The sequence below is a fragment of the Meriones unguiculatus genome, chromosome 15, assembly GCF_030254825.1.
Source record: "Meriones unguiculatus strain TT.TT164.6M chromosome 15, Bangor_MerUng_6.1, whole genome shotgun sequence".
NCBI lineage: Eukaryota > Metazoa > Chordata > Mammalia > Rodentia > Muridae > Meriones > Meriones unguiculatus.
The window spans coordinates 55,077,837-55,104,193 of record NC_083362.1 but is presented as its reverse complement, the minus strand read 5'-3'; the positions used below and the strand labels follow the sequence as shown (position 1 = coordinate 55,104,193).

The following is a 26,357-nucleotide window of genomic DNA, read 5'->3' as shown; positions in this document are numbered from 1 at the left end:
AAGTGTTGTATTGATTGAGACAATCAAACAGACAAATGAAGATACAGTAGGTTTAAGGACCCCTCAAGATGGAAAATATGGCTTTTTAGAGATATCTGCTTGGACAAGTAATGCTTCTGGCATACCCAAGGAACTGGGAACAGAGGAGAGGAGACATGAGATAGTAAGAGGTGAGAATGTAGAGCAGCTGTAAAAAGCAATATGTAAAAAGCAATATATAAATAGTGGGACATGAAGGCTACCTGGAAAACCAATGCAGTAACTAAACAGGGGTTACAGGTAAGTTCTTTCCTTTGATCTAACTACCTATTTTTATGTAATTACATAAATATGAATACTTTGTTCCTGTTATGGGCCAAATAATATGCTAGATTATTTACATACATTCTTGCAAACTATATTGCTAACTCAAAAAAAAAGGCATCATTACCTCATTTTTAGGCTAAAGAAATTAAGATTCAGATCATGAATACCTTGTGGTGTATCTGATAAACAAGATTGAAATTCAGACAGCTTTTTTTCACAGCACGTATTAGGAAAATATAAAGGATATAGATATTGATATACTGAAAAGAGGTAAAAGAAATGGGTGACTTAGAGAAAGGAATCATGAAGAATCAAAAAAAAAAAGAAAAGGCTGTGGTTATCTTTTTAGAGTTCATATTGGGAGTTTCGGTGGTGTTCAGGCATGATTATATTATACTTAAAGTACAATTGCTCTAAGATCGCAGCCACGAAGAGCACTCTAAAACACTGACGCTTATCCAGAAAGGCCTGTGCAATCCAAGTGACATGTATAAACATACGTGAGCAATCTGAATCGGACAGAGCTTCCAAAAGAAAAAAAAAGACCTACGGTAGAATAAGTTCACCTGAGACTCAGAAAGGGGAGAGAATAGACTGTTTTTTGGAAAGCTGTGATCCAAAATCTTACTTGACTCTGGCTCAGGCAAGTCACGGAATGAACACTCTCCCTTGGAGAGGATGGGTCAGTGCAGACCCTGTACATGTAAGGTGGCTGCTGAAAGGTGCGTGATGCTAAAGGCATGGATGCAGGAAACATTTTTATCAGCAAAGACACAAATCTAGGTTTTCTCAAGACAGGTACTCTTGAGTGTTTTGACTAGTGTCTAAGAAAAAGAGATGTATAGCTCAATAGTTAAGAATACTTGCTATTCTTTCAAAGGATATGCTTTGAGTTTTGTTCCTAGCCTCCAGTTGGAAAGGCTCAGGAACAGACTTTAGCCTCGAGCATCAGACATCTTCTTCTGGCCTCCATAGGCACATGTGGCATATCACACATGACATATGGACACACACATAAAAAATAAACATTTTCAGAAACGAAAATGATACAAAAAGTGCATTTTTCTCTTTTAAACTTTATGAAGTCATGTGAACCCGAGGTACAGTTATTATAGAGCCCTGGAAGATCCTGCCATTGAAGAGCTGAAAAGCCTCAGCTTCAGGGTAAACCCCTGTGGCTCAGAAGGATGTGAAAACATACAAGAGAAAAAGCATAGAGAGAATTAATGTGCTGTTTTCAAACTGCATGTAAGTGAGCGCCTCCTTTAGGACTTCTGATATTTAGAAGCTCAAGATGGATGGCATGGACCCTGGAAGTGTAATATAATAACAGAGAACCCTTTATTTATAACATTTCCTTCCTCCCTTCTGGAGACAGAAGGTCCCGCACATTTTAAAATTTTATTTGTGGGCTGATAAACATTTTATAAGTGCCCACCTGACTCTGTGTTTTAGGATGAGCTTGCTGCTTGCTTTTGCTCTCCTCTTGGTCAGAATTTCCAGGCAGGAACATAGGAAGGTGTTGCAGAGCAAATAATTTACCAGCCTGGATCTGTGCCATGTTCTCCCAGACAGCTAGCTCTCCTTCTCCTGAATAATTGGCATCCAGGATTTTTCTGAAGGTCCCCAGACAGTGGGATCTTCAGAACTGTGGCCAGCTGCTAAGATTACTTCTAACGGCTTTCACTTGAACTTAGGTCACTATTTAATATGCACTTCGTTGATAAGTCACAGAAATGATTGAAACTACCTCTTCATATTTGTTATTTTGGGCAAGGACATCTAAGTTTATCCAGCCCAGTCTGAGTTACTAGGTATTTTTGTTTATCGTTAATGTTTAGAAAATTAACATTAGAAGAAATTAGGCAGGAGAGATACTAGCATAACTGGTCAGTTCACCTATTTGAAAAGATTGTTCTCTCAAATCTAATCCTGATGAGGTAGATGCATTATTTAAATGTCTTAAAGACAGAAATGCCCTGCTTTGTGATTTTATTCATATGACTAAGTGTTAGTATTTTATTTTTCCAAGATATCTCTACCTGGCCTTAATTCCTCCCTTAAAAACAATAAATAAAGCCAAGTGTAACAGTACATTACTATGATTCCAGAACTCAGAAGACTGAGGCAGGAGAATCACAGATTCAAGGCTAGTCTAGACTATGGAGCAGTTTACAGAATAGCCTGGGTTACAGGGGAGAGAGAGAGAGAGAGAGAGAGAGAGAGAGAGAGAGAGAGAGAGAGAGAGAGAGAGAGAGAGAACCCCCTTCTAAAAGAATAACAGCCACTGGCAAACAGAAATTATAGATAGTATGCAGTAACCAAGGAAAAAACAGTGGCTTGGGAAATATTCCAGGAGCTTACCTTATCTGGCAGAAGCTTCTACATAGTTCTTTCCTAGGCACTGGTAGAAAGCATGGGGTACAGATACATGTATGAAAATATATGTTCTCTTTTCTATTTTTCTCAACTTCAATTTTTGATCAGATCATATTAATGTCACAGGTATAGGTGCTGTTCTATAAAATGACTACTTTCTTTTTAAGATTTAACTTTCTTAAAAATCTTAATTGCATTTTAAATGATTCAGATCACTGATTTTTTTTTACAAAGGCAGCCCATAGGACTTCCTCTTTCAAACAGATACAATATGAGAGTTCAAATATTCCCTACGTGGTATTCTCTTTCTCTCTCTCAATCCCTCTCTCTCTCTCTCTCTCTCTCTCTCTCTCTCTCTCTCTCTCTCTCTCAGTGTCATTTCTCTGAAAAGTTCAGCACTCACATGGAAGGAAAACACCTGGCCAGTGCTGTAGATTTCTTGGCCTGTTGACAACGCTTCAGTGTAAATTCTGAGACATAGTTCATTAAGAATCTATCTGCAAGCTTTGAACCGTTCAGGAGCAGTAACTCAAGAAAATCAAAGCCACCATCCTCTCTACACAGGGGGGCATTTCTGGTGTTTGGGTTCTACTGACTCTGCCCTTAACAAGCAAAGGGGGAGGGGGCAGGAGGATAGGAAGATTTGATTTCTGCCTATTGCACTCTCAGCTGTCCTGTCTTCCTGTTAAGGTACTATAGTTGTTTAAGCTACTTGTTGGTGTTACCCATGAGATAAACACTTCGCTGTGGTCAAACGGCCAGGAAATTTAAGGAGCCTCACCTGAATCTACTGCAGCACTAGGAGAAACAGAGCAGTATTAGTTTAGAAGTGAATGTTTTTCAATGACTTTAAATGATGAATTACTCAATAGGCACTCAACTCAAGTTACTTATCACTACTTTATTTACGTGAATGATTCCAATCACTTTGAAATCTATTTCAAGTGGTATCTGTAATTGAAAATTTTGGGGAGGTAGCCTCTCTCCTAAACTCACTTCATATTAAATGATGGGAGAGGAAACAATGAGGCCCCATCCCTACCTGAGAACCTATTGGAGATTTACTGCTGTTGGAGAGGAGGACATCCTGTTCCTCAATGGCACGGTCGCTGATAAGTTGCCTTTGCAACAGTAAATGACCTCCCATGAATGTTTATGTGACAGACCCTGAGTTCAGTGGGCCACACACAGAAAGAAGACCCAGAAGCGAGTGAGGAACTTGAGAAAAACAGTTCCAGTGAGAGAGGAAAATGGAGGAGAGGGGAATGAGGAGATGAGTATTACCAAAAGTCATGATATAAATATATGAAACTATCAGAACTGTAAAAATGAAAAATAGAATCGGGAAGAGAAAACAGGTTTTCTACCACCCAAAGAACTACAGCATTAATAATGATGACAATAATAATAATAATAATAATAGCAGCTGCCATTATCACATAACCTTCTAGCAGTATGAATACTTTCTTTGTCATCCACAAAAGCGTATATTCATCTGCAGAATCTAGTATGATTTTGTATGTGTGATACAAAAATTAGAAAACCCAGCACTCAGCTCTATTTTTCTTTTATTTAAGAAAAAAAATACAGTTGTTTCACCCTTATATGCTATCATGCTGCTTGTTCAGAAATATTTGTGATGGATATGAATATGGAAAACCAACCAGATAGGAAATTATTAATCCTATGGCACAGCTAAGCATGCCAAGCTTTGAGTAAGGTTCTTGCTCATGGTGGACCTGTTCAGCAACAATGTTTTCCATAGTCAAGCACTCTCTTTCTGCAACTAGTTAGACCCCTTACTTGATGCACACACTATAATTTTATTTAGAATTTCATTGTATTGCTAGTACTCAGTTTTTTAAAAAAAAATTTTTAGACTTTTCTACAATATAGGATCCCCAGACCAGGGAATGGTACCATCCTATATGATCAGGTCTCCCTATTTCAAGACATTTTCATAGGCTGAATTAATCTAGACAGCCCCTCACTGAGACTTGCTTCCTGGGTGATTCTCATTTTTCTTTCAAGTCAATAGTTAAAGCCAACCATCCCATTGCCTAAAAAAAAAAAGTTGGGATATTGTTGATAACTTATTTATTCAAGACAAATAATGACTTCTAGATAAATATTTGATGAATCAAAAAAATTAATGTAATCAAAATAAAGCTCACTTTCTACATGTTCAATATAAAATCAAGACCAAGAAGCCAGCAAGAACTATAAAGGGAACAGAGCCTGTACAGATACTTAAGGGTAAAAGAAGAAGTGATCTGTACTGACCTGCTGATAGGCTAATTTATTTAGATGGAGGTTTGTGTGAGTAGTGTTGGAGAGATGAGTTTGGAAAATTGGCAAGGACTGTAATCACCAGGAGCCGACAACGGCCAAAGCAATGAAACTTCATTTAACCTGAGGACAGGAGGAATGGTTGCAGTTTTGCAAACAGAGAAAGTAACTGATGTAAAAATAATGACTGAAATCCAGGAGATGGGCAAGAATGTTATTACAGTTCTCTAGTCAACAAAAGATATCATAATTACGATCATCACAGAGGCCAGGCATCTCTAATGAATACTGGCTTACCCAGTTCCCCTGCCATAAGTAATAATACATTTCCTTTACCCCCAAAATAATGATTAAGATGGTAAATTATATGGCTTTTTAACCACAAATAGAAGGATAAAGGAAGTGTTTGAATTTAGTGGTTAGAAGACATTCAAGAGTAGATCTTGGGTGCTCAGATATGAGAAGTAAGGTAGAAAAGAAATCTGAGAAAACATTGAGATATTTGATTTGCATAAGTGGATAAATTATTATTAGTATCAATCACTAAATGAGAAGACAAATTAGGTTTGATTTGTGAGGAAAGGGTTTGGTCATTTCTTCTAGGAATTATAATTTTGGAAATGCCGTAAAACAATCTAATGAAGATATAAGCCAGTGGCAGATAATCACGTGGGAATTAGCAACCAATATTCCAGTGCTACCGAAGAATCGGTCTACCATGAATTATAAACACTAATTTGAGAAACTCTAATAAATTTATTGGAAGAGCAAATAGATTCTTTTGAACATAGAAGCCAAGTCTCTGAAAAGTACAAATAAGATGTTTCCAACTGAGAGGCCTATTACAGTGTATCCCGAATAAGTGGACAAGAAGACTTATCTCAAACAGAAGTGGAACAGAACAAGTGAGCTTAGAAGTCTTTTCAGAAAACAATTCATGATTTCATAAGCCTGAAATTGAGAGAGCAACCTCGGTGAGGAAACAGGTCTAGGACTTTATCATCTTTGGAGTCCCAGCTGGACCACTCCTGATGAAACCATGTTCTAAGGATCCCAAGTAGATTGTTTGTTCCCTAAATCATGAGATTTTCTTGTTGGTTAGTAGCTGCCTGATGTTGAGGAAAGTAACTTGCTATCTCAGCGACCCTGGCAGAAAATAGAGTAAGTGGGTCGCCGACAGTGTCTATGTCAGACTTAAATTACATTGTCTAGTTTATTTTAGCTCTGTTTTATTTTTGGTTTATTTCTTTTTCATATTGAAATAAAATACTACCTGTTTTGTAACTTGAAAGGAGACTATTATAGTTCTGATTCTGACTAATGGAGTTGTCTTTGTCAGCAACTAGTATAAATAGGAAACTAAGAAGTATTAGTCTATTCCTTCCCCTCCCTCCCCGAATTCCAGGAAATTCCAGAGTGGTAAATGAATAGATGCAGGAATGCTCTGAGTATTTTTTTTCCTCTCTCACTTTTTATATGCAGCAAAGTCAGACTTTGAGGCTTAAAAAAAGAAAAGGGAAAGAAAGAAAGGTAAGAGCTGCTCAGACTTCAGTGAACAACCAGGTCTTGGGGAGAGCATTTTTCTCCTGGGGTACAGCCTTCAATCTGATATTCATTTTGCTCAGATCAGTTGTAAATACCAGGCTGTTTCTGTGAAATGTAAGTGGTGTTTGCTCTGGGCTGGTGGGACAGCCATGTGCTGTTTGCTCTGTCAGGAGCACTGCCGGAGTATCCGCTGTACATTATTCAGATCAGCTCACAGGAACCAGCTGTCCTAATTCCAGGTGGACCGAGAAACCTTTTTACTCACAGCAACAGCTGTGCCACCTGGTACCTTAAAGAGCGGTAGTCTGGTGAATGAACCGTTGTTACAAAGTCACTTTTTATCTGGGAAACAGTTTTCAGAAGCCTGCATAACTGAAGGTATTTCCAATCTGGCCCATGTTGAAAATGATGAAAGCGCAGAAAGGAAAGCTTTGTCTGGGTTGAGTGAAAACGCTTGTGTGCTGCCAACACCTATCATTTAAAACACTGAATAAAACCCACATGCCAAAAGAAGCTTTATAAGATTTGCAGTTCTAGGAACTACATTACTTACCCTAGTCTGCTCACTACACAAGCCACGTCTTTCATATATTTCTATGTTCTTCAACACATTTTATGTAACGTGAAATCAAGCCAAAGAGAAGCCTGAACATTTCACAGTCGCTGATATTTGCAAGCAAATGTGATAACTTTTGCAAACCACAAATAAATATTTTAAGTGGGGCTCCTATGTGGTTTAATGAATAAGATTTGCTGATGAGCGTGAATATGTTTTCAAAGTAAAACAAAAGAACTAAGCCAACAGCTGATAAGAGAAAGGGAGAATGGTTGAAAGGGGTCAGTAAGCCTCTGCTACTGCGAAAGCTGACAATATCACCGGTGTTCCTTGCAACAGGAGCACTTGTGTGCAGAAACTCACCGGGAGCAACTGTTCTAAATCAGCCATTATGGTAACACTGAAAACCAGTTTTCTATCCAGACCCTGTCCCGGCATGCTAATTTTGAAAATAATGACCTCTGAATTCAGATTATTTCTAGGACACGTTTTTCATTCATAGTCCAAAGCTGTTCTACAGATCACTTATTTTTTAAGCTATTTTGATAATTGTGGAGATTATGTAGCGTGTTTATGTGTAAACATGGGTTAAAGCAGTATTCAGGGAAAAGTATATTAACTGACCCTAAACATGTATGTGTATACTGATATGCAATAACTAACATGTACAGCTAGAGTGTTCAAGCAGCATACTTAGCTCTGTGGAAGGCACGCGGTTTTGTAAATAAGGCATTTTTCTAGTAAGTACTTTTAATTAGCATATTTATGGACAGCTTTTGTCTGCGGTACTTGCTATTATAAGATTCTTACTATTGTTTTATAAACCGGTAGCCTATTAGATAAGAAAGGTTGCTGCTTACCTGGAAATTTACTACCTATTAAAATAACCAACTGTTGCAATACATTTCATGTTAGAACAAATGTAATGTGATTTCATACATGCAAGGCAAATACTTTCATTTGTATTGTGGGTAAAATTTGGTTCCTTTTTAGAAACTTTAAAAAAATACACACCTGAAAGTATTCTAAAACTATTTATGAAATGTCTATTCCAAACCATAAGTTGTAAAATAATGTACAGTAAATGAGAATCATGGAATCTCATTTGTAAAATGATCACTAACTGGTTGTATTACTTTGAAAATTAACACTATAAAACAACGAGTCTCAGGCTACTAAGAGGGCTCAGCAGGTAAAAGAGTTTGCTGCTAGGTCTTTCACGAACTGAGTTCGAGCTCCAAGACCCAGAGAGTGGAACGAAAGAATAAACTCCCTGCAAGCTGCCCTCCTACCTCTATGTGTGCACTCTTTCTGATGCAATAAATAAGATAAAATTTAAAAGTTTAAAACAAGTCTCTATGTATTAAATGAAAAAAAATAAATTATTTATTTTCAAAACGTTATCTTTGCTAATCACCATCCAAATGTAGTATCCTTAGAGCCTATGATCATGTGCCATCAGAGGATATATGATGTGTGTAGATGCTCTATTAAGACAGAAAGGAAGCTTCTAAACATGCTCAGGAAGTATTTATGAGACAATTTTACAAGAAGCTTTGCTCTCATACTAGACACATTTGTGAGATTTAACTACTATTCCTGTGAATTTAAGAGAAAGTATCCATTTGATATTACAATAATTGGACAGCTGGAAGTGAGTTTTCACATCACTTGTCATATGGCCTCATCCTCTTCTCTGAGTCAAATAAACTGAAGGTCCAAGAGGTAAAAAAAAAAATTATTAAATGTTACATGATACTCTGAAATGTATTCACGAATGGGATCCCAGAGCTGGAAGGATTTTATGCTTCCATTTGTTTGGAGTCTGGGTAATCTCTATCGTCAAGAGTTGCCAATGCAGTGCTTATAGGTGAAGAATTTTTCACCAAATACCTTCATATCACTGGCCTGAAACCATATAAGCAGTCACAATCATCGTAGGGCTCATTTACAAAATTAGGGTAAGGCTCTTTTCTAAGTGATTATAGATTGTCTTTAGTTGACCACCATGACTCTACCCTTTGTCAACTTGATATATAGACACAGCACTTTAAAACTGTAATCGTCTGCCACTTGTCCCCAAGATCTCACATTTATGTTAAAATGTAAGATATAATCTAAATCTTAAAAATACAATCAGTCTTTAATAATTCCAAAATGCTCCAAGTCTCTTAATTGTGAGATTCTAGAACATAAAAGTAACAAGTCATATGCTCCCAATATACAGGTGCAACACAAACATTTGTATTCCAAAAGCAAGGCAGGGCACAGAACAATCGCAACAAAGAAAAAACAAAATCCAGCAAAGGAAACACCAGATCTTGCAGCTCTAACGTACAGCATCTGATTTTATTTTCTTTATTTCTGTTCAGAAACAAAAAATATTTTGACCAAGTTATTTATTTGAATGTGTGTGTGAGAAAATAAGGGAAAAGTGGCACCTTCTTTCCAAGTCACAGGGGCTATGGAGTTGTCTTAAGCCTACTAGAAATATTTTATTAGGATAAGCAAGTAGCTTTTAGGACAATATTTCATTATTACCCTCTTTGTCTTGGAAAAAAAAACAGAAGAAAGTAGAAGGAAGGAAGGGAGGGAGAGAGGGAAACAAAGAGGTAAGTAAGGAGGGAGGGATGAAGAGAGAAAGGGATGAAGAGAGAAAGCTAGGAAAAGAATTATTATAAATGAGTTTTATACATTTTCATCACTATTACAAAATATCTGAGGCTAGGTAACATATACTAGGCTATTTAGTTGACAATTTTAAAAGACAGGTCAAAATATTTTGAAGCGAGCTCTGTTTGAGCATCCCTTGCTTTATCACATCATGGCAGACAGCATCACCGTGGTAGAGCATAGGCTATAGGGAGAGATTACATGATCAGACCAGAAGAAAGAGCAAGGTGAGAATCCAGCTTGCCCTTTCAATAACAACCTTCTCTCAGAACTAACTGATGGCTCTCAGAAGAACAAAGAAGGACGCCCCACAGGCCTTTATGTCTTAAAGTCTGCAGAACCTAGGTGTAACAAACCACACTCAAAATTGAACCTGCACAAGAACCCTTAGTTAACACAGTCTACGTGCAAAACACAACACTCAACAGACAAACAGAATTACAACTGACACTAAGGTAAATATTCAAATGATTACTAATCTTAAGAGAAGTATAAAATACCTTGTTCTTCACCTTGTACAGAGCTAAGGAACGTTGACACCAGTGTAAAGCTGTTTCTTTGCTCCCTTTCATTTTTGACTGTGGGAACATTTTGTTAGTTTCCTTCCTTTTGCACTACAAAATATGAAGATTTTCTAGACACTAGTACATGAACTTGTGAGAAGGACGGAGTGTTACAGCTGTGTATCAGGAATTGCACACAATGTGAAAACACTTTCTCTGACTTGCTATCTGGCCTGTGAAAAAGAGAAAATACCCATTGGACTGGTAAGCATACATGCCTTGGAGGATAAAAAGGTTGAAAACCCATAATAGTTACTAGGTGGAAGTGTCTAGGTAATAAATTATTGCTGATGGATTAGCAATGTCTTATGGACACACTGTTTTTTCAGATGACAGGATTTACACTCTTGGCTCTTGAAATTGCTATAGTTTTGTTATGCTTGTTATCAAAAATTATAATTATTTGAAGGTAAAACTCATTAAGTACATGTTTAATTTAGATAGATGGTGGGCATTTAAATGTGTTGTTTTTTTTTTTTTTTAGAACTCACATTTGTGTGATAATTTTTTTAAATCACAAACCACAGATTATCTATTTAAAGTTTCTAAAGATCCATGTTAAATGATATAGACATCAATATTGTGCCTGTAATCACATAAAGGTTCAAATTCATGCTCTTCAGTTGTAAGGGCTAATTTTAAGGAATTTAAAAGTGCATCAAATGCTACATTTTCTACACTTGCTAAGACTTGCCTTCTCTGCCACCTATGACATTTGGGTTCAAGTCAATCACACAGTGTCCCAGGGATAGGGTCACAGCATTAAACTTCCTCTCTCTATCACCCCTACTAATCGCCCCTCCATGAACACACTCCCCAGCGCTCACCGGTTCCTAACCCCCCTCTTTCCGTCTCTGTCCTGCTGACAGTAAATCCTCTCACCAGCTAATTGAATGAGTGCACCTGGCGCTGCCTCCCAAAGATCCACAAAGCCAGACTTTGATGGACAGCAGAAAGTGGCACAATGTGAAAACAAAGCCCTTTAACTGAGAACAGTGCTTTGTTCTGCTCAGGGCTTTAAGGTCACTCCAGCTCATTCTGGCTATGGTGAGGATCTTAATTTTCACTCATCCAATTTACTTGCAGCTGTCATTCTTTCCGATATTAAAAGTTCAGCGCCTCAAGTGTGTGGGGGGGAATTTAAGAAAGAGGGGAATGAGGCACACTCGTTGCAAACTAAAAACAGCAGAAGCAAGTAGAATCTGGCTTAGCTCTGAAGTACAAAAAGTTATTTTCAAAGCCCATAAATTATGACACAGTGATTAACATGTAATTTAAATATATTTAAACAACAATTATATCACATTTCCAGCCCAGCTAATTGGCCTCACAGATGTTCCCCTTGGAGCTGCATTGCCCTTCCACGGGGAAATGAATGAGGTGCTTTTTATCATAAATACCAGATAAAAAAGCAAAGTGAAAGAAAAATGGAGACAGAAACATAAAAAAGCGGCCAGAAACCCTAAAAACAATGAACGCTAAGGGTTTTGTGTAGAATCTGTTTCCATTTTAATGCTGAGAACAGGAAGAAGGGGGTAAAAAAAAAAAAAAAAAAAAGAAAGCATGAAGACACTCTATTACTGTGATGCTGGTTGGCAGGGTGTTCAGAGAGGGAGCTGGCAGGTTGCTGATGGAGAGACTTGTCAGAGCAGGGACAGTAGATGCATTCTCTCAGACAGAGCCTTGCTTCATGTCTCAGAACGGGCTAACCGCAAAAGCCCAGTTATTTGTGGTACTCCACCTTTAAAACTGAAGGCCTTCTATCCCAGATAATGAAGATAGATAATGGACTGTTTCCTGATTAAAAACGGCCTGTGAGTCAGTCCTTTAATCATTGATCTTTTAAGTTAAAAAAAAAAAATACACAAAAATCAACTCTAGCTTCAGCTGTGATTCAAATGGAGCATTACCTCATATTGGCGTTTTTTGCCAAGTAAGAGGTCAAAGAAACACAGGTAATTACTGGGGTTTTGAAATACTTTTCTTTTTGATGTGAATTCACTCCAGCAGCATTGTTCTCTTGTGTTTTTTGTTGGTATTTCCATAACCTCAGGCACTATCTGGTAGAAAACTGGTATAAATCCCAAAAGACTCATCAGCACCCACATCTCTTCTAGTATGCAATAGGTATCTCCAATATCTACAACAGCAATTTTTATCATGAAGAATTAATAAATATTTGTTAAATGCTTACTAATTGATCAATGCTGGTTGAGAAGTCTGGGGTTTGAACTGTAACAGTAACTCAGGCAGTTCCCATATCTTCTCTGTGCCACACCTCAATTTTACAAATCACTGAACTATACAAAATATTCCTTTCTCAAAATTGTAGACAAATAAAATTGGTTTTCTGTCTTTAAAAAGGACGGCAAAATGCACCCATATTTACAAATTCATATAAGCATTTAAAAAGAAAAAATGTGTCTTTACTGGGTACCCTTGACATGACTTCCTGACCTCAGAATTCTTATTAGCAGCTGTATACCTGCAGGTTTTATATAGTCTACATTTATATAACAGTGAAGAACGTTATTTTTATTCTAAGGAATAAGGTAGTGAATAGTGAAAAAATAGGGGTCCAAGATTTTTTGCAACTGAGCATGTGTGGGTACACCTGGAGCCTAAAATTTCTAACTGGACGAAATAATATGTATAGAGTGTAATAACAACTCCTGTACATTGAATATTAAATATATCTATAAGAATAACATCAGTGTCCATGAGCTGATGAATTGAGCAAGAAAGTATGATCCATATACACGATCAAATACCACTGAAATATAAAAATAGATGAGGGCTTATTATTTGAAAAAACATAGATGGACTTAAAGAAATTATCCTAAGTGAAGTGAGGCAGGCATAGAATGACAAATACCTCACAACCTCACTCACTCCTCTGTGTGATTAGAGAAGGAAAAGATTCTTTATTCTGCATACTTTTATAACTATACGGTGAAGTGCATTGTCAAGGTATTACAGGACTTGTTCTTTGATCAGTCTGGCAAACAGCACTTGTTAAGTGAAATTGCCTTGTTCAATTGTTATTGATTGGCATTAAATAGTTGTTATTCCTGGAAACAATCTCCTAAGATTGCTTTGTGAATCTCTAAGTTGTAGGAGCATGGATGTGAGATGATATTTAGTTTAGATGTTTCATATAAATGACATAGGTGTCTGGAAGGCATTTTTAGTCGTCTCTGTTGGCTTAAGATCAGATATAGAGAGCTGTATCATAAAAGCAGCTACTTCTGCCTGCCTCATTCATTATCTTCAGGACCAGAAAGGCAGAGAAATTCCCACAGAGAAAACAGTTCTCAGTGTGTGTAACAAGTGAATATATATGGGTATATTTTCATATTAAGGAGCAGACTTGGGATTCACACATTTCCCTCCTCTTTCTCTTCCTAAGAAATACTAATCTTAACAGTTTATCATATTTTGTCTTCACTTTCATATAGCCCAAAGGATAGACAATTAAGCTATGGAAATACAGATATTTTTAAAAGCCAAAACCTGGTTATGAGTCTAACTACATAAAATAAAAAGTATGTCTCCAATAAAGAATTTGTTTTTTAAATTTTTCTTCTGTTTCTTCCTTTTATAAAAAAATGAAATGGAAGATAAGAGACTGTGTGTTCTTTTTTTCTAAGGAGACACAAACTGGCCGTTGCTGAAGTGGTAAAAATAAATATAGCTTAATAAAAAAAATATTTCAGACACCTTGAAATCCACCTTCTATCTCGTTCCAACACTCCTGCACCCTTTTTAAGGTTTTGGGTTTTTGTTTTTTGTTGTTGTTGTTGTTGTTGTTTTTGGTTTTGAGTCTTGTAAGGAAACAAACTGGTATCTTGTGATGATCCTAAATGACATGAAACTGTTTGGGTCTTTGGATACGTGATAACATAATTTATCTTTTATTTTAAAACATACTTTCATTATTTCTGGCTTTCCACCATCTTTTAGGCTTAATCTGAAAAATGATTTCTAGGTCAGCCTTATGTTTTTAATAATTCAAAATTTTACTTTTCCAATGTGATTCCCTTTGTCTGGGGGTAGAGTCAGTGTTTAAATTTGCTTGCTTGTGGGAATGAATACAATTTGACTATTTAGGAAAAAAAAAATCACTGTTGTGCACTTCCCCTTTGGCTCATGCAAGTCGTATCTTTTCTTTCTCTTTTCTTTTTTTAATTTTTCATCCATGTTGCCTCTTATTATATCCATCATTCCATTTTTCTTTTCTATTAGAGTGAAATTGGACACAGCCCTCCTCCTGCCTACACCCCCATGTCGGGAGTAAGTATTTCACAATTGGCCTTCATCTTTTAGGAGTTTTTGGTCTTCTCTTAACCATGTTTCTTCTCTCGTCTTCCCATAATTTCCTCATTTTTGCCTTTGCCAACAGTGAGTCAAGAATTGGCTGTAGACTGTGTCACTGCCTGTGTAGATGTCTGTATCTCAGATGATAATTACAGCTGAGACATCATACATCAACAGGGGCTTTCAATGTTTACTGGAAGGATTTACCCAGCTCCTGAATTAGTCTTCTGGGTGAAGATGTTATCTTCAGTCTCATGACTGTAGGTCATGTGTGAAAAAGTCTAAGTCTCAATGACTATCCTTTCATTAGGGACTGGACAACTCACAGTCATAGTAAGCACAGAACAGAGGTGACATTGGTGCATCATCATTCATAACATCTTACCGTACTTCTGCACTGAAGACCAATGGTTGTAGAAAAATACTTCGAGTTTTATAACAGACTTAGGCAACTGTAGAAAAACAACACAAAATATTTTTATCAGCTCACACTCTAGTCACTTGGTAAATTTAAAAACTAAACCTTTCAATTTGTTTCCCCATGATTTTTACCTATGTAGAAAAAAAAAAGCAGGATTGGGGGTGCCTGAGAAAATGGATCAGTCAGAAATTTGCTTGCTGCACAAGCAAATCTGAGTTGGATTCCCAACACCCACACAAAGAGCTACACCTTGTAATTCTAGCACTGGGAAGGTGTAGGCAGGCAATTCCTAGGACCTGCTGAACAGTCAGTCTAGGCAAACTGACGGACTCCAGGTTCAGTGAGAAACACTGTCTCGGCAATTAAGGTGGAAGGGTATAGAGAAGTAATTCTCAACCCTTAGGTTGCGACCCTTTGTGGGCACATATCAGAGCGCAAAATTACAGTGATGAAGTAGCAATGAAAAAAAATTTATGGTTGGGAGTTATCACAACATGAGAACTGTATTAAGGTTGAGAATCACTGCTATGAAAGAAGACATGCAACACTGAACTCTGGCCTCCATTTGTATGTATAACTATGCTCACACATACATGCACAAAAAAAAAATAGAATCTTAAGTATTTCTAGTACTTACCTCAAATTCATTAGCCCCTAGGAAAATTTTTAAAAAATCATTAATTGGCTAATAACATTCAGGTTTCCTTTACAAGCTTTCCTAACGGCTGATTCTCCCAATGTGTTTCTACTATTTTAACAGAATCAGTTTGTGTACCAGGATGGAGGCTTTGCTGCCCAGCAAGGAATGCCCATGCCCTACAGAGCCACAACCAGCACCATACCAGAAGCACCAGTCGCTCAGGGCGCAACGGCTGAGATGTTTGATGACTCCTGCTGTAACGGGACCCTGCGCAAGCCAGTGGCACCCCATGTCCAAGAGGACAGCAGCACCCAGAGGTACAGTGCTGATCCCACCGTCTTTGCCCCAGAACGGAACCCGCGAGGAGAACTGGATGAAGAAGGCTACATGACTCCGATGCGTGACAAACCCAAACAAGGTACAAGCTGAACGTTCAGACCTGACTGTGCCCAGGGATGACCTCCATCAAACAAGCAGGGTAGAGAAACCAAGTTTCAAGACACCTGGAATGGTGACATTTGTGATCTATAATAGAAGAGACCAAGGCTCCTACCACTACACAAGAGTCTCCTGAATCTGTGGTGTCTTTGTACCTACACACTTTGTAAATAGTCCAAATCTCAGGCTCTGTATGAACAAGAAAGTGGATTTTTAACAAAATCCTCACATGTTGTCTAAGACACTGAGGGCTGAGAAAAACCAACCTAAATCTATCTTTATTGGAATTGTTGTATGAAGTTTTTTTTTATTTAATTAATTTATTTACTTTACACCTTGATTGTAGCCCCTCCCTTTTCCCCCTCCAGAGTCCCAGAACCATTGCTGTGTTAAAGTTACCGAGGAATACAGTTGTAATGGCAGGTGTTACTGGCAAAGGACCAAAGCTTTTGATGTCAACAAGAAAGGAGCTGATTTAGTTAAAACATGCAATTTCACTAGCCTAGCTTAGGGTTAGGGGTATAAATGATTATGGACTGCTTTCTTAGTGAACATGAAAACTTAGATTTAGACCCCAATATTACCAAAAAAGATACTAGGTTTATCACAAGAAATTATGATTTCTGTGTGTGAGTCTTCAAAAAATAAAATTTTATTCTACATGTACTTACATATACCACATTCTCGATAATAGTTTTTAAATTAATAGCTTTTAAACTTTAAACATAGAAAGGTTAAACACCAAGATTAAGTAAGATTTCAGTTTTAAAATGAAACAAAAAAATATATTTTCTTCTCTGCTAGCAGTGCCACAAACAGAGAAGACGAATTAATTGTTATTGAAAGTAGAGATCAAGATGATGTCTGTCAGGATCAACAGCAGGGCGTATATAAGACTGTGAAAATCCTTTTATATCATCTTCATATGGCTCTGTTCACTTTTTGTAAAACACAAGCTTCTGATCCTTGCATAAATAATGTAAATGATCTAGCACAGTACAATGAGGATTTTGATGACTATAGCCAAGAATAATTGATAGACTAGACAGAATGATAGACAGATAGATAGATAGAGAGAGAGAGAGATGACAGGTGAATGATAGATAGATACATAGATAGATAGATAGATAGATAGATAGATAGATAGATAGATAGGAAGATTTCTGTACAAAAGGTGTTTTTGGAAAAAAAATAGTTGTTTTTATATGTATGTGCATGCATGTCTGTGTGTCTATATCTGTGTATATGTCACATGGGTGCTGGTGAGTGTGGAGGCCAGATGAGGGCATCAGATCCTCTGGAACTGGAGTTACAGGTGGATTTGAGTGGACGTATATGGATCCTGGGAACCAAACTCTGGTCCTTCTTAAAATCCACAAGCGAGTGACCACTGAGCCCTCTCTCCAGCTCCACCATGGGCGTTCAACCCTGAGAGCCCCATTAAAGCAGCCCTTACACAGCTGCCACCACATGCGGGTGCATTTAAAAGAGAAGAACAATTTAGAAGTCAGGAGCCTTGTCCTCTCTTGTTTTGTTAGCTGTTTCATTTCGTTTGAGCCTACTCCTTTTTTTCTAATGCCTAGCTTAATCTACAGGATTTTGTTTTGCTTTGTTTTTGAGAATTTATGAAAATAAACTTGTGGCTCTCATTCTAAAGAAATAATCGCTGCTTTTAAATTTAGTCTGATTATCGATTTTTTTTTTCCCGAAAGTAGGTATCTGTTAAATGGTACTTTTTGTATTCTCTTAGAATATCTGAATCCTGTGGAAGAGAACCCTTTTGTGTCACGGAGAAAGAATGGAGACCTTCAAGCTTTAGATAACCCGGAATATCACAGCGCCTCCAGTGGCCCACTCAAAGCAGAGGATGAGTACGTGAATGAGCCGCTTTATCTCAACACCTTCGCCAATGCCTTGGGGAATGCAGAGTACATGAAGAACAGCGTACTGTCTGTGCCAGAGAAAGCCAAGAAAGCGTTTGACAACCCCGACTACTGGAACCACAGCCTGCCACCCCGGAGCACTCTTCAGCACCCAGACTACCTGCAGGAATACAGCACAAAATATTTTTATAAACAGAATGGACGGATCCGCCCTATTGTGGCAGAGAATCCTGAGTACCTCTCTGAGTTCTCCCTGAAGCCAGGCACTATGCTGCCCCCTCCGCCCTACAGACACCGGAATACTGTGGTGTGAGCTCAGCTGGGGTGTTCAGGTGGAGAGACATGCCCACTCCATTTCCCTCCCCCCTCCTCTTTCTCTGGTGGTCTTCCTTCTTCTCCTGAGGCCAGTAGTTTTGACACTTCCCAGTGGAAGACGTAGGAAATGATAGTTCTGTGCTTACCTAACTTGAACATTAGAAGGAAAGGCTGAAAGAGAAAGACAGGAGGACACACACTGTTTCTTCATTTCTTCACATGGGTTGGTAAACGGAGTGTCAGTCAGAGCTAGAGAAGGTCTAGGAAATAAAAGGCAATACTGCCTGCTGTCAAAGAGTCCCAACTTTGTTCCCTTCGTACACTCTAACTTTCACCTTCTCCCCCTGGCCCCCGGCCCTCTCCCCCTTAATCTATCAACGAAGGTGATTGAAAGCCCAGACTTTGTTCTCGTCTGCAGTCATAGTCTTGTGCATATTCAGCATCCCTGAAATCATACTAAAGCTTCCATTAGAACAAAAGGATAAACATTTGGACAGCATTTGATAGTAACTGAGATTGAGAAGCCAATTTCTTTCTCCATAGTTCTTTCTTGGCAAGTAAGAATGGCTTTTATAATTTTTAATTCTCCACTATAGTTATAACTAGTAATTGTGTTTGGAAGGCATCTCAGGATTTTTTTTTCCATTTTAATTTGCTTTGGCCTGTTGCTCCCCTATTTTGGCTCTGGTTTCTAGTTGTAAAGATATTTACATAAAAGTTTCTTGATAGTGTTGAAACTATATATATATATATATATATATATATATATATATATGTTGTTATTTTAAATAATTCAGTGCTTAAAATTAGAAAAGAAAGCCAGATACTAGTAAAAATAGCTAAATCAGTTCTAGATTTAAATCAGTTCTAGATTTCATGTCTCTCACTACTGAATTTATTTTTCCCTGTCATTTTCATTCTTTACCATTTTATTCTTCTCCACAAAAGACTGTCTTTGATGGGCAGCGATAACCTCAAGAGTAGAAGAGATGCTAAGAAACAGTTCTGTGTGGTTCATAAAACTACTGATACTTTCAGGGGTGGTCCCGTGGGGGATCCATGCAGTGGAAGAAACACTGGATTGGGTACGTCTACATGTAAGGTACTCAGAAATGTAGTTTGCACTTAAGCTATAATTATATTTGTTTGGTTTTTTTTTTCTGAACTCCATTTTGGATTTTGAATGAAGCAATATGGAAGCAACCAGCATATTAACTAATTTAAGTACATCTTTTTTAAAAGGATCTAAGATAAAGAAAGACTGTGGAAATGCCAAACCAAGCCAATTAGGACTTTGAACAGTGCCCAGGGATGGTGGCGAGAGTGCCAGCACATTGTCTTCATCTGATATGGCGTTGGTGTGTAAGGAAGTATGCTAAGTTTGTACTCTCTGTGTGAAGGAATGCAAGTTAAGGACTGGCTTGAATTCCATGAAATTTCTAGTATGAGACTCTGTTTATATTGAGTAGAAGGTAACTTAACTCTTCACACCTAAGTTCCTATAATTAAAAGTAATTCATCAACATTTGAAGCCTATTGAATAGGTCCACGATTGAGTTAAGAGTTGTAAATAAACATGAAAAACCCTTCTCATGCAATTATTTTATTACCCAGTACATTAACCTTTTAGTAATCTATGTAAGACTCTCTTCGTATACTACCATGTGTCCTGGTTGTAGAACTGTCTCTGCTAGGTTTAATTTTAAAAGAACACCTATAGGGTTAAGATGAGTGATGAGAACAATGAAAAACGAATCTCTAAGAAAGAAGGAAACCTAATACTTCTGTCTTTTCTACAAAATTCTCCTCCAAGCCATTTAGGTTCTTAAACATTTCTTTCAATTGTTAAAGTATTATTGAAAATTATAGTCACTACTCTGAAAAAAAACTGTAATCAGATTAAAAATCTTCTTGGTTAAACAAAGGGTACTTAAGGGAGAAAATTTTTCAAAGAAGTTTATGCTTCTACCTATTTTGAGAATGTAAATTCATTCTTCCCAATCTGATGTATTCAATTGATATTTACATAAAGTCTCCTGTAATTATGTGGGGAGTGGTCAGATAAATGAAATCATCTCTCACTTGAAATTTTAACAGTGTAGATTAATTTACTCCGACATTCTTATTTCTCCATGAGTCAACAGAATTAGATTACATTAGCTATTTTGTGAATGGTTTCATAAAACAGCTTTTACTGGGATGTAATTTGAACATCCTTCAAACTACTGAAGATGACAAATACAATCACTTCTATGTTCTTATCCAGACACAAACTGGACCAAAAGAACATCACTGGCAAACTGGCATATCTGGAGTCTTACCATGAAACTAGCAGCAAGTGAAGATCTTTGGCCAAACCCCTCGGAAGTGTTCGGTTTGGTCTCTTCTTAAGATAGGAGAAGGGAAGCAAACTGAAAGTGAGAAGTAGAGACAGGAGAAGGGTTTGTGAGATCTTGTTGAGAAAGCTTAACCATGAAGTTTAACCAGAGATAAAGACACAGAATGATCCAGGAGCTATAGCCTTAAAGCCCAAAGCTCCCCAACCCAATTCAGAGTCATCCACAAGAAAAGAGACCACATATAGGCACCTATTACCTATGAAGAGTTAAAGTTAGAAGAAATCTATACCTGACCATTATGGCAGCACCTTTGGAATGCTATGACTTTTTCCTTTCGTTTATAATATTTGTGTGGCTTCTACTGGGATTAAGAAAGCAGGATTGTTTAATTTATAAAAGAAAAGAGATAATCTCAACTGTTGAAGCAATGTAAACCTACTCCATGATTGTTAACTTTTTCCTCCCTAAAAGCACAAGATTTTGTAGTTCAACTCCGCTCGTCCTAGCCATAGAAGCAAGTGTAATTGAGAATCACCCCAAATGCTGATTTATCATTCCCTTTTATGATTTTTTAATATATGCTTGATTTCAGTTTTTCAGCATTTCTTGTTTGTTTTAGATATCACTAGCTAGACCTCAAGTTCCAGAGGGAAATTATTTAATAGCGTATTAGAGAAACAATAGGTAGGAATGGGGGAGGGGGACTTTCATTTACTCAAGAGAATAACTCTTTAAACCCAATAAAATGAAACTGTAAGATGCTAATTAAAGCCTACATATTGCAATAGAATATCAGGTGCCATTACTGGGCATCACCCATCAAAATATGCAGAACCTATTTGTAAGTCTGAATAAAATCAATGTTAAAATTGAACTTAACTATATTTTTTAAAATCATCAAATCACAACCATCAAGCTTATCTTGGGAAATCTGAATTTTAGGCATACAATTGTTTTTAGTGAAATAGTCACTTAAGGAAACTGTTATTAAGCAGATGAGAAAAGATGTCCTCTAAGTCAAGGGAAGTCCAGAGTCATCAAACTGCTGCTACTGAAACAAGGCTGATAGCAAAGATATTCCTGGCTTTCTGAATTACACAGTAGCATAGTTTAGGATAGGGTTCTCTCTCTCCCTAGAAGCATCCTTGAAACAATGAAAACAATGCAAATTTCAAACAACTAAAAACACAAAGATGAAAGACTTATTAAGTAAGAGTCAGGAAGAATAACTGTCAGGCTCTAACTTGAAAGAAGACGCAGGGGATTTGTAAGTATGTCTTTGTTGTCATGTTTGATACCTTTTGAGAATGATGCATATTCTCAACAGTGGAGAAAAGTTAGAGGGATGTGAAGGTTCAAGGATAGATGAAGTTGGTGGGATAATCACTATACTTCCTCAAGTGTCAATACTAGAAAAAATTTAAACAACAGTGTTTATGCCTGACACAGAATGATGTAAATACGAGATCCTTTTGAACAGGCTTAACCTTTATTTAAAACCTGGAATTCTTTGTCCATCTGTAATTATTGATTATTTAACTAGTACATGTAGTCCATAAGGTAATAAAAAAGGTGACCACAAAAGCACGTGAATAACAGGACACAATCATAACAATGCTGTAAGACGTAGAATTAGTTAAGGTTATCAAATTTTAAATGCTTTTAATATTAATAAGCAAGTCAAACTTAGAAAATTAATTGTGGAGTATAAAATAACAGAACAGAATTCAGGCTTTGAAAGCGTATGATGGATTTTGCAAAGTAAATAAAAATAAATTTGCTGTTTGAAATGGCTAGTGGGTGGAGTTGGCAGATAGTAGACAGAACGTGGTTTCAAATGGAAAACCTTGCTTTAAAGCGCTACACATGACTTCTCTCTTCTTCTCTTATTCCCTCATTACATTTTAAATGTGTTACGTATAAAGAGATGCTACATTTGGGGGCTGTTTTGCAGACATCACTTGGAAGGGTTTAACAGGTAAATAAATCACAGGTGAGTTTAAGAGTTCTTCAGAGTGAGCATCGGAAATGAAAAGGGTCCATTACCTTTTACAGGTGCAAAGCAAACATCAAAAAGAAGAGCATTATCACTTAGAAAACAAACAAATATATTTAATTTATAATTGTCCGCTCTTTCCCCACCATACCCTCTTGCCTACATAACCAATATGGAACCCATTACCATTTTTTTTTTATAAATAGATGCTAAAGCAAAAATTTTAAACTATTGAGTTGGCGTTCTTTTGGACTCTAGTTGTTAAACTGTTGATTTGTTAGGGGGCAATTAGGAAATCCAAGAGCATAGTTACTAGCAGTTTAAAATCCAGACAAACCAGCTTCTACTGCACAGATCATGGGCAAAGAATCCAGTGGTGCCGCTCTGTGCCTGAAGGGCAGTCCCACACTTGTGTAGACACATAAAGGCAAGTTGGTAACTCCTGCTGGCCATCAGCTCAAGAACGAATGACATATGAATATAGATGTGAAGCAGGCATAATTTTAGAAGATCTTTGACAGTTGAGACCTTCTTTTTGGTGACTCTGAGGCCAGCCTTTATGGTTCTGGATCAATACAATTTTTTTTCTTTTTTTTAAATCCCAGAGATGCACTTTGAAGGTGTTCTCTATGAACACAAAGTCTCGGGCATCGGACCAGGCGCCCTGTGTTTGTATATATACAGCCTTCTAACACCAGAGTCTCCCTGGTTCCTTCTTTAAATGGGACTTTGTAAAATGGTAAGAATTTCAGACTCTCACTGTTCAAGTCCCACTCCTTCAGCAGACACAAAACATGTGTCTTACCTCCCTTCTGGCTGAGAGATGGTTTGGGCAGAGAAAAATGATTCAAGATTCACAGGCTGAAAGACTGTTTAAGTCCCATTTTCACAGAAACATTCACATGCCTCCCCTGGAAAGAAATTTTTTGAAAGTCAGCTTTGCAAGTAAGTGATCACCTCGTCAGAAACAGAAATTTTTATTTCCCTCTGAACTTTGGAGGAAAGCGGCACCTTTGCTTTCCTATCTCCTACTGGAATGATGCCTTCCTCTTTTTTTTTTTTTTCCTATCATTAGTTCAAAGTGGCTTTCCTGTGCTGTTGTTTTTGTAAGCCATAGTGGATCAATGAAGACCCACACACCCCTCTGAAATACTAAACTAGCCTTTGCCCTCAAATGCCTGATTTTTCTATTAAAATATCCAAGCACTCTAGAAAGTCTTTAAATTGCTTCTCAAACAAAAGACAGAGCACACACACACACACACACACAAACAGAGAGACACACATACAACTTTTTAGGGTATTAAATTTGTTTTTCCGTGACACTTGATTCTCTCACTGTGCACTGTGGACTTCTCTGTAGGAATTTGGGATGAGTTAGCTCTGTAAATGAATCGCTAGACTCACATTGTGTGAACTTCTAGATCTTACATTTAACCTTTCCATGAAAACTATATATGTGTATATATAGTTTTATGTATATATATAAAACTAAGTTATTGCTGCCAACTAACTTATTTACTTTGATCACCTTGTTTTATTCCTGATATAAATATTTTACAGCTGCTAGATTTTTTTTTCCAAATGAAGAGTTTTATTATCATGAAGGTAGAAGCACTTCGCCTTTGAGAACTTCCTGTGACTTTTGTTGGAACATCATCCATCTAACAAATTTATAATAAGCACCGATACCACTGTAATAAAAGTCCATGTCGACTGACAGAATTCTACTCTTTCTCTACTTTAAGGAAAATTTTCTTTTAGTGGTTTAGTGTGTTTTCCCCCACCAATGTCACTAGAAGTGTTTATATTTGTATAAATATACAGACACAGAAAAACAAGGTTTTGCAACTGTAGGCAATAGTTCCAATTTGTCGAAACCACTGTCTTTACTGCTATTTTTATCTCTGATGTGTTGATGTTTTTCCCCAGACCTGTTGCCCTTTTGAAGGAAAGCAAACCACATCTCCTACCTATTGACACAGATCTGATTTTCAAGTATCATTTCCAGTGTTTTTCAGTTAATGGAGGGGTTGAACAATTTTCCATAACGTGAGAGTCACACCCCTGTGTAGTTCTGGATATCTCAGGGGCTGGGAGTGGGGAGTGAGGGGTTAGCAACCATAGCACTCTAAGAACCCTTTTGGAATTACTCCGGTAATCAGCTATGAAAGTTATTTTCTAAGTGTAGATATATGTAAGCCGTTCTTCTAAAGTAAAGTACTTCGAAATATGTAGCATAAACTGGTACTGCTGTTAAATGGGTCGACTATTAAACTGAGCAGCTGTGCAAGGGCAGCTAACTTTGAACGCACACCTCACTGGCTGGCTTGTGTCCATCTCGTCATGGGAGCACCAACGCCTGCATCGGTGCACGCCAAGGGTGTAACTTCACACGCTCCGGCTGCTCGATCATCTCTTTCTGAGTATCATTAGAACAAGATCAAATGAAAATGAGATTAACGTGCAAGATAACTCATGGCACACACGCAAAACTAGGTCACGTTAAATCTTTCAAAAATTCATCTCATGCACGCATCACAGTAGTTGACTAGGATCAGTTTGGGTGATAAAGGGAGACAATTTACAGAAAAGGCAGAGTTGTGTTCGTTTCCTTATTTTCTTGACTTGTAAACAGAAAACAAGCCCTCTTTTCCTCTGAAGAATCATCAAAGGACAGGGCTGCAAAAATAACTTGCTGGTAAGCCATCAATGTTTCATTTAAATCCCAGCATTCAAAGTTAGCTGCCTTTTTGAAATAAACAAACAAACAAAAAATACTACTGTATGTTTGAAAATGTGAATAGTATTTTTATAGCTTGTTAAAGACATGGCTAGCTGCATTTGTAAATAAGTATAACGTTGCTTTAATTTTCTTTTGTGAACACTTTTATTTGGAACATAATTGTCTTTAGGGTTGATTTGTATATAAGTAATTGGCTTGTGATTGTTTCATTTTTGGTTGGAAGTTATCATTTTGACATTACCTGTGATTCTGTGTTCAGCACTATTGTGATGTGTCCAACCTCTGCACTCGCTTACACAATAGGATATGCCAATTGTGTGTGGTAAAATGTTATTTTCGTTTTTTTTTTTTTTTTTCTATTTTATCTATGAAGGATTATGCACTTAACACATACTAACTTTTTTAATGTTAGGTATATTTTTAGTATAATTTCCCTATTTTTCTCCTCCTCCAACCTTTCAGCCTCTTCTCCCTCCTTTTCCTGCTTTCTGTTGTTATTGAGGACGAGGGAGAAACTGTATTTTAAATTGATGTAATTAGGCTTCTTGAGTGAGTTCTCAAGGATCCTCTTTTGACTCTTGGGAAAGAATTGTGCCTGCACAAGGCAAGTATAGAATGCAAACTGCTTTGCCTCATTCCGTACTGATCATCCCAGCTGAACAATTTGAAAACTGTTCTGCCTTTTTGTTACATGAATCTGTCAGAAATATATTTTTAATTTAATATAAATGAAATTCAATAAAATATGAAACAAATGTTCTCTCTGTGCTAGAACTTTTTAATAAGAAAAAATCAGGTGGGGAAGAAAAAGGTTTGTTCTGCATTTAATAACCTGAAGATGTGAAAATGGCTTTCTTTTTGTCAGTGTTTAGAAATCTCATTGATTATTCTTCAGGAACCTTTGGTTGCACGGACTGTGATCTGTCCCTCATGCTTTCACCATCTAGGCAT

At 37.3% G+C, this 26,357-nt stretch overlaps 1 protein-coding gene across 5 annotated transcripts in view; it reads left to right on the top strand.

The window, feature by feature from the left end:
* Positions 1-26,008, top strand: part of Erbb4 (erb-b2 receptor tyrosine kinase 4) — a 1,096,075-nt gene extending 1,070,067 nt beyond the window's left edge. For 3 of the 5 annotated variants that reach the window (XM_060368567.1, XM_060368564.1, XM_060368565.1), the window contains 3 exons: positions 14,557-14,604; positions 15,810-16,107; positions 17,878-26,008. In XM_060368567.1, the coding sequence (XP_060224550.1) occupies positions 14,557-14,604; positions 15,810-16,107; positions 17,878-18,323 (792 nt within the window). In that variant the 3' untranslated portion in view covers positions 18,324-26,008. The remainder of the gene's footprint in view (positions 1-14,556; positions 14,605-15,809; positions 16,108-17,877) is intronic. The other 2 variants (XM_060368566.1, XM_060368568.1) reach the window with 1 other exon arrangement.
* Positions 26,009-26,357: the final 349 nt, after the last annotated feature.